Raw genomic sequence first — 16,105 nt, 5'->3', positions numbered from 1 at the left:
GTGAACATCATTCAGAGGGCTCTAGGGTCCAGAGGGACTATAAAGGTGAAGATAGTAAACCAATGGGCAACAATTTTGTTGTCACCTGAGATGTTGGAAGCAGCTCCATATCTTGGTAGAAATCTTAACTGAACAAACACTTATTAGTTCTAAGCCTCTCAGTTTATAGGGAGTCACTGGATTCTTGCACTGGAAAGAGCTAAGATGAACAGCCCTGAAGTTATATAAGTCTTATTGTCAGGTGAGGTAGGTCAGGTCAGGAAACAGAGGAACACAACAACTGCTTGAACTCTGCTTTATTGATGTAGACTTTATTAATAACAGGATCTTGAAAGACTGACAGTATTTCCCCTTCCCTCCCTTATACAAAGAGAATCAAGGCTGGGCAATCTTTTTTTTTTTTCTTTCTCACACTGTCTTGTTTTCCTGGGCCAAGCTCATGTTTTCCTAACAGTAGCCATGTACCTTCTCCAATGTCATCTCTGTGCTCCTCTATACTTAATGGGAATGTTGAACAAAAACACTGTGAGCTTGTCCATATACTAGCAAAGACCCCCAAAATTGCTTTGAATAGGGCTTTCTTGAAGCCTTATTTTTATTTATTAATCATATTTATATGGCCACCCATCTCACATGATGTGATTCTGGGCAGCATACAAAGAGCCATAAAAACAATTTTAAAAATATTCAAAAAGTACAACAATTAATATTATGATGTAAAGGCTAAGATACAGCATCAGCTTATGAACAGTGGAACTGCCTCGTCAGATCACTTTCCCTTGTGACTCCCAGACCTGTTGATACAACCAGGTTTTAAGGGATTCCAGAAGATTGGCAAAGATGGAGCCAATCTCAACTTGGGTGGGGGGTTGATGTTCCACAGGGAGATGCCATGACAGAAGAGGGTTGTCTCCTGGGTTCCATCAGATGTAACTTCTTAGCAGACAGGACCCGCAACATACCTCTTCTGTCAGAACTGATGGGATGGGCAGATGTAATTGGGAAGAGGCAGTCACTCAGATAACCCAGCCCCATGCCAAGAGGTTCATGGGTACAGGATTGTAAACTAATAAAAAAATATTAAAGCACCATGCAATTTTATATACTGTTATTTCTCTTTCCTTGTTAGCTGCTCTTTCTTGTTCAGATTAGGTCTCAACACAATTATATAGCATTTGGAGAAAAAGATGCAAATCAGTAACCCAGCACTGGAGCTTATAATAGAGAAGATCTCCACAGCACCATATATTGTTCTTTTGTGCTCAGATATGTAGGAACAAAGGACAGCCATACACTGCAGAAGACCAACATGCTGAAGGTGATAAACTTGGCCTCATTGAAAGAGTTAGGCAATTTTCTTGCTAAGAAAGCCATTATGAAACTGACAATGGCAAGGAAGCCCATATATCCCAAGAAGATGAAGACAGATCCTTCATTGCATTCCAAGATGATTTCTTCTGTTATTGAATTCATGTCATCTTCTGGAAATGGGGGAGAGGTTGTCAGCCATGTAGTACAAATCATAACCTGAATAAATGAGCAGCAAAATACTATGGACATGGCTAGTCTTTTCCCCACCCATGTGGTGATCTTGGTCCCAGGCCTGGGGGCCATGAAAGCCAGAACCACGATGATGGTTTTGGCTAAAACACAAGAAATGGCCACTGAGAAGATAATACCAAAAGGTGTTTGATGAAGGACACATGCCACCTTGGAAAGGTAAAGGTAAAGGTTTCCCTTGACGTAAAGTCCAGTCGAGTCCGACTCTAGGGGGCGGTGCTCATCTCCGTTTCTAAGCCTTGGAGCCGGCGTTGTCATAGACACTTCCGGGTCATGTGGCCAGCATGACGACTCGGAACGCCGTTACCTTCCCGCCGAAGCGGTACCTATTGATCTACTCACATTTGCATGTTTTCGAACTGCTAGGTGGGCAGGAGCTGGGATTAACAACGGGAGCTCACCCCGCTGCGCGGTTTCGAACCTCCAACCTTCCGATCAACAGCTCAGCGGTTTAACCCGCAGCGCCACCGCGTCCCTGATGCCACCTTGGAAGGTTGGCCAATAAAGAGAAAAAACAAAGGAAAGACAACATGAGAGCAATGAGGAGAATATAGGTGAGGTTTCAGTTTTTGTCTTTAACTAGTGGAGTGTCCAGATGCTTAATAAAAATCCCCAGGACTACAGCTGTGATGAAAGAACAGAAAAGAGCAGAGCTGGCTAAACTAGTCCCCCCAAATTCTTCATACATCAAGAATGTTATAACTTTGCAGAGACACATATCTTGATTCTTGTTTGGGTACTTATCTTCTGGACATTGAACACAGTCATCCATGTCTAGAAAAGAAAATATTAGGTCAGGATGTTATACTCCTGAAATTACCTTGAAGTCACCAGAAAAATTCAAAGTGTTTGCTGTTTATATTTTGCCTAAAGTTCTCTCTCCAATATTCCATGACCAGAAATGGCCAATTGGCTAAGAAGACTTTTGCAATTCAAGTAAGTGGAATTCTCTGTAAATACTTAGTATTTAGTTCATGTAAACCAATCTATTTATATAAAGCTTTCCCTGAAATTTAGTTCACCCATGAAAACTAAAAATGTGAAAATCAAGAAGAGCATGTGTTCAATATTATGAATGACATGGATTTTGGGATCTTAGTCAATAAAGGCTATTTCTTTCCCCAGAAATTTAAAGATAATGATGATGGATACACCATTATGAATTAATGGTTGTTGTTGTTGTTTTCTTTTTATTTCAGCATAGCTTTCTACCCTGTAGGATGCCTTATGAGGCTGAAAATAGAGAGCATTGAGACAATGTTAGCTTTGTTCATGCAGGTACAACACAGAATTATAGTATCTGCCTGCCTGATTGAATCCTGCAGGATTGTTGCACTGTGGGCTTCTTTGATTAAACACCATACCAGGACACTCTCTACAGCAGAACTTGCCTTCTGGAATGAGGTGCCACCTGAGATCCAGATGGCCCCCAACCTGCAGGTGTTTCAAGGGGCCTTTAAGTCCTAGCTTTTTGCCCAGACCTTTGATGAGGATGACTGAAGACCCTTTTGTATTGTGCTCCTTCATTTCTTTGTTGTTCCTATCCAGATTTTCTCCTCTTTGCTATCTTATATTCTTTATTTTTGTCTATCATTGTACATTTATTTTTTTTTTAATGTTTTTACTTGTGAACTCTCCGCAAAGGATCGTTACCTTGTCGTGGTGCTGGAGCTTGACCACCTCAATGATGCCATGAGCTAAACCGTGAAGGGCCACCCAAGACGGGAAGGTCATGACAGAGAGGTCAGACTAAATGCGATCCCTGGGGAAGGTAATGGCAACCCACCCCAGTATTCTTGCCGTGAAAACTAAATGGATCAGTACAACCAGAGATATGTCGGTATACCATCGGAAGATGAGACCCCCAGGTCGGAAGATGGTCAAAATGCTACTGGGGAGGAACAGAGGATGAGCTCAACTAGCCCCAGTCGTGATGACGCAGCTAGCTCAAAGCCGAAAGGACGGTTAGCGGCCGACGGTGCTGGTGGTGAACGGCGAATCCGATGTTCTAAGGATCAACACACCATTGGAACCTGGAATGTAAGATCTATGAGCCAGGGCAAATTGGATGTAGTTATTGGTGAGATGTCAAGATTAAAGATAGACATTCTGGGCGTCAGTGAACTGAAATGGACTGGAATGGGCCACTTCACATCAAATGACCACCAGATCTACTACTGTGGACAAGAGGACCACAGAAGAAATGGAGTAGCCTTCATAATTAATAGTAAAGTGGCTAAAGCAGTGCTTGGATACAACCCCAAAAACGACAGAATGATCTCAATTCAAATTCAGGGCAAGCCATCTAACATCACAGTGATCCAAATATACGCCCCAACCACAAATGCTGAAGAAGCTGAAGTAGAGCAGTTCTATGAGGATCTGCAGCACCTACTGGACAACACGCCTAAAAGAGATGTAATTTTCATCACAGGAGACTGGAATGCTAAGGTGGGCAGTCAAATGACACCTCGAATTACAGGTAAGTATGGCCTGGGAGAACAAAACGAAGCAGGACATAGGCTGATAGAATTTTGCCAAGACAATTCACTCTGCATAACAAACACTCTCTTCCAACAACCTAAGAGACGGCTTTACACATGGACTTCACCAGATGGACAACACCGAAATCAGATTGATTACATCCTTTGCAGCCAAAGGTGGCGGACATCTGTACAGTCGGTAAAAACTAGCCCTGGAGCTGACTGTAGATCAGACCATGAACTTCTTCTTGCACAATTTAGGATCAGACTAAAGAGATTAGGGAAGACCCACAGATCAGCTAGATATGAGCTCACGAATATTCCTCAGGAATATGCAGTGGAGGTGAAGAATAGATTTAAGGGACTGGACTTAGTAGATAGGGTCCCGGAAGAACTCTGGACAGAAGTTGGCAGCATTGTTCAGGAGGCGGCAACAAAATACATCCCAAAGAAAGAGAAAACCAAGAAGGCAAAATGGCTGTCTGCTGAGACACTAGAAGTAGCCCAAGAAAGAAGGAAAGCAAAAGGCAACAGCGATAGGGGGAGATATGCCCAATTAAATGCAAAATTCCAGAGGTTAGCCAGAAGAGATAAGGAATTATTTTTAAACAAGCAATGCACGGAAGTGGAAGAAGACAATAGAATAGGAAGGACAAGAGACCTCTTCCAGAAAATTAGAAACATTGGAGGTAAATTCCAGGCAAAAATGGGTATGATCAAAAACAAAGATGGCAAGGACCTAACAGAAGAAGAAGAGATCAAGAAAAGGTGGCAAGAATATACAGAAAACCTGTATCGGAAGGATAACAATATCGGGGATAGCTTTGACGGTGTGGTCAGTGAGCTAGAGCCAGACATCCTGAAGAGTGAGGTTGAGTGGGCCTTAAGAAGCATTGCTAATAACAAGGCAGCAGGAGACGACGGCATCCCAGCTGAACTGTTCAAAATCTTGCAAGATGATGCTGTCAAGGTAATGCATGCTATATGCCAGCAAATTTGGAAAACACAAGAATGGCCATCAGATTGGAAAAAATCAACTTATATCCCCATACCAAAAAAGGGAAACACTAAAGAATGTTCAAACTATCGAACAGTGGCACTCATTTCACATGCCAGTAAGGTAATGCTCAAGATCCTGCAAGGTAGACTTCAGCAGTTCATGCAGCGAGAATTGCCAGATGTACAGGCTGGGTTTAGAAAAGGCAGAGGAACTAGAGACCAAATTGCCAATATCCACTGGATAATGGAAAAAGCCAGGGAGTTTCAGAAAAACATCTATTTCTGTTTTATTGACTATTCTAAAGCCTTTGACTGTGTGGACCATAACAAATTGTGGCAAGTTCTTAGTGGTATGGGGATACCAAGTCCTCTTGTATGCCTCCTGAAGAATCTGTATAACAACCAAGTAGCAACAGTAAGAACAGACCACGGAACAACGGACTGGTTTAAGATTGGGAAAGGAGTACAGCAGGGCTGTATACTCTCACTCTACCTATTCAACTTGTATGCAGAACACATCATGCGACAAGCTGGTCTTGAGGAATCCAAGGCTGGAGTTAAAATCTCTGGAAGAAACATTAACAATCTCAGATATGCAGATGATACCACTTTGATGGCTGAAAGCGAAGAGGAACTGAGGAGCCTTATGATGAAGGTGAAAGAAGAAAGTGCAAAAGCTGGCTTGCAGCTAAACCTCAAAAAAACCAAGATTATGGCAACCAGCTTGATTGATAACTGGCAAATAGAGGGAGAAAATGTAGAAGCAGTGAAAGACTTTGTATTCCTAGGTGCAAAGATTACTGCAGATGCTGACTGCAGTCAGGAAATCAGAAGACGCTTAATCCTTGGGAGAAGAGCAATGACAAATCTCGATAAAATAGTTAAGAGCAGAGACATCACACTGACAACAAAGGTCCGCATAGTTAAAGCAATGGTGTTCCCTGTAGTAACATATGGCTGCGAGAGCTGGACCATAAGGAAGGCTGAGCGAAGGAAGATCGATGCTTTTGAACTGTGGTGTTGGAGGAAAATTCTGAGAGTGCCTTGGACTGCAAGAAGATCCAACCAGTCCATCCTCCAGGAAATAAAGCCAGACTGCTCACTTGAGGGAATGATATTCAAGGCAAAACTGAAATACTTTGGCCACACAATGAGAAGACAGGACATCCTGGAGAAGAAGCTGATGCTAGGGAGAGTGGAGGGCCAAAGGAAGAGGGGCTGACCAAGGGCAAGATGGATGGATGATATTCTAGAGGTGACGGACTCGTCCCTGAGGGAGCTGGGGGTGTTGACGACCGACAGGAAGCTCTGGCGTGGGCTGGTCCATGAAGTCACGAAGAGTCGGAAGCGACTAAACGAATAAACAACAACAACTTCTATTATTTGAATTTGCCTGACTGGTTTCCATTTCTGTGACGCATACCAGATGGAGAGAAGTGAACACTGAAAAAACTGTGATATGTCCTTTTGGATTGGAAAAGAAAAAAATATCAATGTGTTTTGATTTTACTATACCTCTAAGCTTTACACATGAGATTTCTTACCCTCCTCGCTAGCCACTTTTCCCTCTAGACATCGAAGGCAATCATAGCAGCAAAATGGCTTCCTGTCATGCACTGCCTACCGCAGAGTAAAACACTGACGCTGATTCATATGAGAAGGGTTGCAAGGCCCCAGCTGGTGCCCCGGGATCGCCCATCATCAGTTTTCTTCATTCAGCCGGTGATTGCTGTCAGCTGGGCGATCTCCGTTGCACTTGTGCTAACAGCTTGGGTGTGCCTCGCGATCCGCTTAGCCTTTGTCTTTTCTTCTTTCTCCTTTGTGAGCTGATGGCTGCTTCCTCCGGCTAGAGTCTGTGGCTGTTGTTGTGCGTGCATGCTTATCTTGAGCCCCTTCCTCTGTTTCCTCGTTATTGTCATTTGTGCCGTTGTGCTGATGTCTTCAGCTCAACGGCACTCATGACACTTCCCTTCTCTCTTGCTCTTACTATAGCCTGAAGAGCACTTGTTGTTACACTGGGAAAGTGGCTGGGCCTGTGTGTAATGAAAGGAGAAACTCCAAACAATGGCAACATCAATACCCATATACTTCCAATGTGCAGAAAGACGTCATGTTTAATAATTTAAAATATACTGGTTTGTCCCATTTATTCACCCAGGGATTCATTGGATAATAATGTTGCATCTACTATGACTGTTCTCATATTGCAAGTAATTCTTATTCCTGGGGGGATCAGGAACTGAACAGGGGGAACTGTTACACAAAGCATGTTGCAAAATCTACGGGAATATTTGAGGATATCTGGCACTCGTGCCTCTTGTGGGGACACAAACCACATTTTTTTTTTTTCAAATCACATTGAAAGAAGACAAACCATCTGTTTTCCTTCTCACATATCCCCATCCCAGTATCCATACAAAGATACTGTAAGATATTCCCAATAGATGAGCAAGAGGAAATTTGTCTTAATGCTAATAACCAGATCACTTGGATGATATTTGAAAGACACTTGGAGACTGACATGCAAACAGAGAGAGACAGAGGAGAGAGACAGCAAGAAAGAGAAAGGGACAAAGAGATTGCAGCAGAAGTTCTCTTTCTGAATGTATTTGTTGGATGGGATATTTTTTTTTCCACTAATGGAATCCTGAAAGGATATAGTTGGGAGATACAAAGAGCATACCTGGTTAAACCTCCGTGGCCATACAATATCCTCCTTATCAATGGTAAGTGTTTCTTCTTGGGAATCCATCAGGTCAATCCTTCCAACTCTGACTCTCAGGAAAGACTGGTTTGGAAAAGTGATCCAATTTACAATATCAAATCCAACTTCTAACTCTCCATTCTGGTTGAAGGAGATTTTTTCTCCTGCACTATTGTTGAATGAGACTCTTCTCATAAAGTAGTTCAGCTGAAGTTCAAAGTTAAAAAACAAAACAAAACAAAACAAAAGGAGTACTATAGTCAATCACTGAGATATTGAAAAGTATATATTTCTTTCTGGTTTGAATACAGTTTGTTCATTTATTGAATTAAATTATTTATAGAGCTGACCATCTCATAGGAGTGACTCTGAGTGACTTAGTGTTAGTTTGGATAATCTTGGATATGTTCTTCAGCCTGATCCATGCTGTCGTTAGGCAATGATCTCACGATTTACCTGCCCCTTCACACTCACCTATGCTTCAACTCTCTCTGCCTATCTCCACCCCCCCCACCCCCCCGTCTCTGCTTGTTTGGCCACCCTGCATTCTGCCACTAGCACTGCCTACCCCAGGTGCCCTTGGTGCCCCCTGGCACCCCCAGCTGACATTTGCCATGCTCCTTTTCCAACTGCTGATAAGGCATGCCAACTGATGCAGTGGCTGGCACTTTGAGAGGCTTTTACAAGGCCATGCAAGGGATCCCTGAGACCACCCTGAAGCATTTTGTGGCTTTCCAAGAGCCTCAGGTGGCCTCTGCATGGCTTCGTGTAGCATCCCCAAATCCTTGCATGATCTCTGTCCAGCCTCCCCCAAACTTCGTAAGGCATCCATTTGGCCTCACAAGGCTTCGTGGAGGCTCCATGAGGCCATACACTGGCTTTGAGGAGGCTGTGTGAGGGCCTCACAAAGTCCCAGCAGCTGGTTCAGTTGGGCACACCTTGTCAGCAGTGGGAGAAAGAAGATGGCGAAGCTCAGCAGGGGGCGGAGGAGGTGTCGGGGTAGGCAGTGGAATGGAGGTGTGCCAAAGGGTCCGAGATAGTTGGGAGGTAGGTGGGTGGGTGCACTAGAAATGCATACGGTGGTCATAAATGCCAGCAGTCTGCCAAGCACCTGAGGTTTTGTCACATGACCACGGGGGTATTACAATAGCCTTTACTTCAAAGACCAGTCATAACAACCATTCATTCAGTATCGTCATGACTTTGAACGGTCACTGAACAAATGGTTGTTAATTGAGGACTATATGTACCTGGCCAAATCATGCACATTCTTTAAGACAATTATATCTTTGAAACACAGTGAAATATGCAACAGAAATTTTCAGGTAATTAAAGAGCTACTTGACTGAGATTAAAACAGAGAACAATAAATTTAAAAATCATGATGTTCTGTGACTTTGGAGATAATAACATGATTCTTAGATAAGAATGTTGAGCCCAGTGAATCAGGGAGACAAGTTGACAATTATGCATATGATTAATATGTTACCTACATAGAAGAAAGTTAAGTATCTTTGAAGACAATGTCATCTCCTTGGGAACTGATAAGGACATGAGTAGACATATTCTTGGAAACTGTAGAATCATGGATTTTTAACTTACAACTCTAAGATTTACAACTGATTCGCTATCCTTAAAGTAACCAGGTCCAACCTTTCCTGCTTACTGTATCTTTCTAGGATCAACCAAAACCATCCAGACAATCCAATTATTTTCCAGTGCTTTCCTACGTTATGTTGTGCTGTTGAGCAGAACAAAGACACACCATATTCCAGCTAAGTATCTGAGTTTGCTCCCATTTGATATTGCTGCCTCAGTTCCTGATGCTTCCTTTTGAGAAATTATTGGCACTGAGAAAAACCAATCACATTTTCCTCTGTCATTTGCAGAATATGAAGGGATTTCTTTAAAATTCCAATGCAGAGCTACTGGGATTTGCCTTCTACCATTAGATATATTAGGTGGAGCAGGATTTTCCATCAATCTCTTGTGACCTTCTGCTAAAAATATCTTGCACATGCTCTTATCTGTGCAAAATACTCTTCCTTCAACTTTAAAACTAGTGGGATTACTGTTTATAAGGTTCCAGTCTTAAGATATGGATTTTTGACTCTGCATGTTCCTTTGAAAAAGCATGAACTCCATGGTATCTTTTGAGATGTTGTTTTATTCTCTAGCGCAAGAAGCCTAGGTAATTATTCTTGGAAGCAGTTGTGAGGAATGTTTATTCTAAAGTTAAGAGCTAGAAATTTCGTCTTCCTGAAGAGTGGGAATGTAATTTTAAGAGAAAGAGGCTTTGTTACAGGAGACACAAGGGGGGAGAAGAAAGGCAATCAGCTACTGAACTACATCCTTTCAGGCAAAGAGTTAGAGAGGAAAGGAAGTGCTTTGAGATAATTGAAGAATTTCAAATTCAGGTACTAAGAAGTCTTGAAGGAGGAACATACTCCATAATATAGATTCTGTTACAATCCATGCAGATATGGTGAGTCCTCTGCTATTTGTTTAATCAGGACATTACCTTCCAGAGTGGCAGTTTTAGAAGACTTTGTCTGGCTCCATGATCTTCTGTTCTGTATTTGGAAAGAGAGGACTGGAAGCCACGCAATGCATATGCCACTACGTAGACTGCATTGTAGATGCTGTAGCTGTGGCCAGTCATGTCCATTTCAAACACAGATGTCGGGAGACTGTCCAATTCTTCTTCTCCAGTGCAGAGAGTCCTATCTTCTTCATCCATTATGGACCTGGAGAATGAACAGTCAAATGCATTTTCCCAGAAAAGCCTCATAAAAATACCTTCTTTCTCCAAGGCTGAGTTCCTCATCTGAAGAAACCTCTGGAAACTCCCTATTTCCTTAGAGTGAATTGAAAAGGACAGAGCACCGTGGAGGAAATCTATCTCCTCATTTCTTTGAAAGGGAAGTGAGGTGAAATCGATCAGGGTTGTGATAACCCACACTTTGATTCTTCTCCATAGCAGTTTTCCTTCGTATTTTGATAAAGTGGGGAGTAATCTCAGAAGAATCATCTCTTCAGTTTCACAAAAAACCATCACAATATTGACATTGCTTCCCATAACAACATTGTACATTTCAAACCCAGCTTCCACAGAAGACAAAATGTTATTGGAGTAACTGATTGCTGGGAATCTTTCCCTGAAAGCAAAGCAGATGCCATTCTGAGAAAACATGGGAGCCATATCCTGTACAAACCTTTCACCATAATCATTATTTGAGTATAACACCCCGATCCAAGTCCACCTGAAGTGGAGCAATAACCGGAGAGTTCCCTTGTACTGATGCTCCACATTTGGGAACATCTGTTGGTATACAGGAGCCCGTGTTTTTGTATTCATCTCTGGAGTTGAGCCATAGATGAGCTGAAGAAAACAAAGGGAAATGTGGGACAGGGGGAAAAAGATAGGGTGGCATGTGGTGACCTTTCCTTGCAGCTGAATGGACTGAAACTAGAATTTAAGAACCAATGACTGTTTGGAATTTCAAATCCACAGTTCATATATGAATTCTGGAAATGTTAAAAGAAATCTCAACATTGCTGCCAGATTTTATGAATCACTCTTAATTCAGTAGGAATAAGAGAGCCATGAACACCTGGAATTCAATTATCTGCCTTAGTAACAAATCCATACAGTTGCACGCGGTTTATATTTCATGGGGGTGATCTACGTCACATCATTTTTGTAAACAAAAACAATTCACTGAGCTACCTGCTGAAAATGTGCTATCTTCTGAGGAAACAGGTTATAATGGATACATTTTCAAGCTCTGAATCCTCATCTCTCACATCTGGTATTGTTTTTATTATTTTTCAAGGAAATTTTCTTCATCTACTTGAAATTTGTTTTTCATTCTCTTTATCATACATATTAAAAAAAAAAAACACTATCTCACAATTTCTCTTCAGTTGGATGATAATAACTCTAACACTAGCAATAATAAAAATAACATCACCAGGAAGAGGAGTTGGAGGAAGAGGAGGAGGAGGAGGAGGAGGAGGAGGAGGAGGAGGAGGAGGAGGAGGTGTTAAGCTCCTTCCTTAAGGCTATGGATTTTAAAATTCCACGTTGCTCCATTGTGGTTCCTAAGTAGATGTTCCTCAACTTCCCAGCCTAAGAGTGAGTGGTCATGGTTGGCTCAAAGTCTCCCAGTCCATCAGGGAGGCCTATAACTTGCAGGTTCCCTCTCCTAGTCCAATACCTTAACCACTGTAGAACAATGACTGACTGCCGATTTCTCTAAGACATGCATACATTACAGGTACATACATATATGCTAGTTGTTCTGGTCATAAGATTGTTAATTTCTGTATCATTGATACACCCTTGAAAATTGGAATCTGTGCATAAATGAACCCCTTGTAAAATACCTATATTCCATGCAAGCATTGTACCTGTGGTATTTTGTAGAGAGACAAGATGGTGGTCATATGGGCCTGAACTGCAGATGTTGCTCCTCCAATGACAGCTATTGGTCTGTTCTGCTGGTCACAGCTGTAGTTAGGAGTGAATCTGCCCTGAGCAGAAAAGAGTTCCAATGAGGCACGATAGGTCCAAATTGTAGTAAAATAACTGTTATAGATATGGAAGCCCAGGGTGCAATTGGGTAAAATATGAGGATCTTCATTGATCTCCTTGATTGCAAATTGCAAAGCCAGGAACTGCTGAAAGAGGGGTGTCACGACCCTGAAAGGAGAAGTAAATATACTTCATCACAGCATTCCCTTCCTACCTCCACACTTGGAACATTTCGTTTCAGCAGCTTGCAAAGGGTTCTTATGGATATACATGATCATGAACAATTATCCTCACATTCAGTCAGACTTTTCTCCCCATTTTCTTTTACAATATTTGATATGTTTGATTAAGATATTGAATTCTCTCACGACCCAAGAAGATCTTCTGGTCACAAGTTTCCTCAGGAAAATCAGTTCTTAAGGATGAATGTGAAAAGTGACTGCTAAAGCAACAGGAAATCAAAAAGGATGTCAGAGCAGACAGTAGAAATTGCTAAGAACAGAAAAGAAGCCAAGCCCCCAAAAGATAAGGATCTCAGGAGGAACTTGACAAAATATTTCAGTGAGCTTTTAGAAGAGACAATAAGCAATATTACAATGACATCTGTAAAGACAGCAAAGATGGAAAAAGGAAGCTGAAGTCTTTGCAAATATCTCCAAATGTAAAAGGAGACTGGAACCTCGAGTTGCTATACTAGATGATACAAATGGACAGATAGTAAATGAATTCAAGCAATATCTGAAAAAAAAAATAGATGGAATGTTATATTGAAATTCGGTGCTATAGAGATGTCAGCCTCCTATATCCCTTAGAAGAAATTCCTTACTTACTAAATCTGTAGTAACAGGAGAGGAATTTGGAACACTACTCTACTCATTACAAATTCAGTAAGGAACAAGAATTGATGGAATTATCTAGAGACATATGGCAAGCAACAGATGAAGAATCTGAAAGGTTGTAAGTAAATTTTGCCAGGAAATCTAGAGAAGAACACAAAGGGCAGCTGATTGGAAGAGGTCAGGCTACATACTAATACTAAAGAAAGGAGATGTAATAGAGTTTATAAACAATATACTTAATTTCACTTGCTAGCAAAATAATGTCTGGGATTATCCAATGCTGATTAGAATGCAACTTGTAAAGGGAGTTGCCAGATATTTAAGTTTGTTTTGGAAAGGTGTGAGGAAACGGATTGCTGATGCATCCTAGATCACTGAGAAACCCAAAGAATACCTCCGCACAAAAAAGTCTGTTTGTACTTCATTGATTGTCCAAAGATATTTAATTGTGTTGATGACATCAAGGTATGGAATGCATTTAGGACAATGGGAATCCCAGAACATTTTTTTTCCTAATGTGAAACCTCTGGACAAGTTAGGATGATCTAGTCCGGACAGGACATCATGAAACAGACTGACTTTAGGTTAGCAAAAGAGTGAGACAAAGCTTATATGCTCCCATTATTTTTTTCTAATTATATGCTGAATATACTTTGAGGGAAGATGAACTGGTTGAAAATAAGTGAAGTTTAACTTCAGAGGAATAAAAAGCAACAGCCTGCCCTATGCTGATATCAGTATTCCAACAGCTTAAAAGGGTATGTATATGTTTATTATTTATTTATTTATTTATTTGATTGATTGATTGATTGATTGATTGATTAATTTATATAGCCGCCTATCCCAAGAAGTGACTACACAATCTCCAGTAATGAAAGTCGAACATTATGCTGAGAAAAAATGGATTATGTTTTAATGTAAAGAAGACAAAACTAATGGCAACCAGCCTTCAAACTGACAGTGAAGATAACAAAGTGGTAGAGAGTTTCAGCCTAAAGGAACCACCGATCAAGAAATAGGTCTCAGAAACGAAACTTGGTGAAACAGCAATGAAAGCCATGGAAAAGGTGTTCATCTGCTGTGACATGTCTGTACCTACAAAGACTGCCTTCCCTTCTAAAAATCAGGGAAGAGAAAGTTGTAATTTGAAGAAGTAAGCAAGAAAGAGAATTCCTGCTTTTGAAATATGGTAGTTTAGAAGACTCCTGAGAAACCCATAGACAGCTAAGAAAGCAAACAAATGGACCACAAAACATCTCAATCTTAAATTCTCACTCAAGGCACAAATAATCAGGCTCAGGTTATCATAGTTTTGACACATCATGTGAAGACTTACCGCTCTTGAGAAGTCTATAATGGTTGAAAAGGAGGAAGGAAAGAGAAGAAGAAAAGGATGTCCAGCAGCAAGGTGGATAGATGAAATTACAATAGTGATAGGTACATCGTTTGAAGTTATCAATGAACAGATCATCCTGGAGCAGTCTATCCCTAGGTCACTATCTCTATGGTCACTAAGAGTTGACATTGAGTTGTTTAGACATAACCAGAATAGATCAATGCAAGAATGTTATTTGAATGCTTATAGATACAGGCACACAGAACACTATTCTATAATCTATATGATTGGACAACCACCTACATTTAGCCATATATCTTTCTTACATATATTTATATTTTGTATCTTTCCATCCTTATATAAGGATGTTATTCCCTATTCTGTGAGGAAACTATATCAGTATTAGACATCATTCTCTCTCCCTCTGTACCTGGGAGTGCTAAAATAAACTTACAGAATTTCATCGAAAAGATTACTAGAGGGTGGTTCAGTGAAGTCCATCACATTATAATATATGTAGATCTTAGACAGAATGCCTACAATGTTGAGGTCTCCTGAGTTGTATTCCTTGTGAAGAAAAGGCAGAGGCTCACTAATGCTGCATTCAGGATTGGGTATGTTACATAGTACCAGGGCAAAAATCATTGAAAATATGGCTTCCAGTACCATCCTCCTGAGTGAAGCAGTTCCTTCTTGAAATTCACCTCTCACAGACTTGGCCAGTGTGTTACTAGTTGTCAGTGACAATTATTCATGTTCAGAAACAAAACTATAAGTATCCCAAGGTTGAAATAGTCAACAGGATGTTGCTTCACACTTTCTCAGATTCTTTGTTGTTGTTGTTGTTGTGTTGCATTTCTAAGTTTGTGATATTTGCATAACTATTTGATAATTGCAGAGAAGGAATAACTAGCTGAGAATTACAGATGAAATGAATCATGAATGAGAAAACCTCATGGTTTTATTTTAGTGGAAATATTGTTTATGCATTTCCAGTGAAATAACATGGAATGTAGGAGAAATGACAGCTGTCACGGTGGGAAGAGGAACTCCTTTGGGACTAGAACAAGTAGTTGAGAAATATCTTGATAATCACAGTGGAGAAAGCTTTAATTCAGAATGGAAAGACCTAGGAGACCCCTAGAGAATACAATATTATGCACATCTCATCAGCTTTGGTCTTTTCTACCATAATATAAATAGTTTAAGAAAGGTATAATTATTGAGAAAAGTATTGTGGACATCAGTCCAGTAAGGATGTTAGAACAAATACCATGAAAAGAAAAAAGAAAAGAAAAGAGAAGAAAGGAGAGGAGAGGAGAAAAAGCATCTGAATTAACTCCTTAGTTTTTCAACAGTGTTGCCTGAATATCGCAGAATGACTAAGAGAAAATAAATCCCACTTTCCTTGTTTCTCCATCTCTCTCTCCCTCTCTCTCTAGTAATAGCATGCCCATCTGTAACCCTCATCCTTGAAGAAATTATAAGTATTAAAAAAAAAGTCTATGAAAACCAGAAAAGTTCCAGTTTGAGACTTTGACTGGTATATTTTATTCACTGAGTTCCTAGCCCCAGTATTACTGAAGGTCCAGAGTAATTCCTTTAATTAAGGTTTTCCATACCCTTTCATTGAAGGGGTTTATGTAA

At 40.7% G+C, this 16,105-nt stretch overlaps 1 protein-coding gene across 1 annotated transcript in view; it reads right to left on the bottom strand.

Moving 5' to 3' along the window:
- Positions 1 to 15,127, bottom strand: part of LOC134496918 (vomeronasal type-2 receptor 26-like) — a 29,176-nt gene extending 14,049 nt beyond the window's left edge. The window contains exons 1-5 of the mRNA XM_063302634.1: positions 14,913 to 15,127; positions 12,160 to 12,451; positions 10,962 to 11,128; positions 10,268 to 10,493; positions 7,726 to 7,953 (exon numbers count right to left, since the gene is read on the bottom strand). Of these exons, the coding sequence (XP_063158704.1) occupies positions 7,726 to 7,953; positions 10,268 to 10,493; positions 10,962 to 11,128; positions 12,160 to 12,451; positions 14,913 to 15,127 (1,128 nt within the window). The remainder of the gene's footprint in view (positions 1 to 7,725; positions 7,954 to 10,267; positions 10,494 to 10,961; positions 11,129 to 12,159; positions 12,452 to 14,912) is intronic.
- Between the last annotated feature and the right edge of the window lie 978 nt (positions 15,128 to 16,105).

Source organism: Candoia aspera, chromosome 4 (genome assembly GCF_035149785.1).
Source record: "Candoia aspera isolate rCanAsp1 chromosome 4, rCanAsp1.hap2, whole genome shotgun sequence".
Classification (NCBI taxonomy): Eukaryota; Metazoa; Chordata; class Lepidosauria; order Squamata; family Boidae; genus Candoia; species Candoia aspera.
Note: the sequence above shows the minus strand (reverse complement) of the source record. Positions and strands in the feature narration are given on the sequence as shown.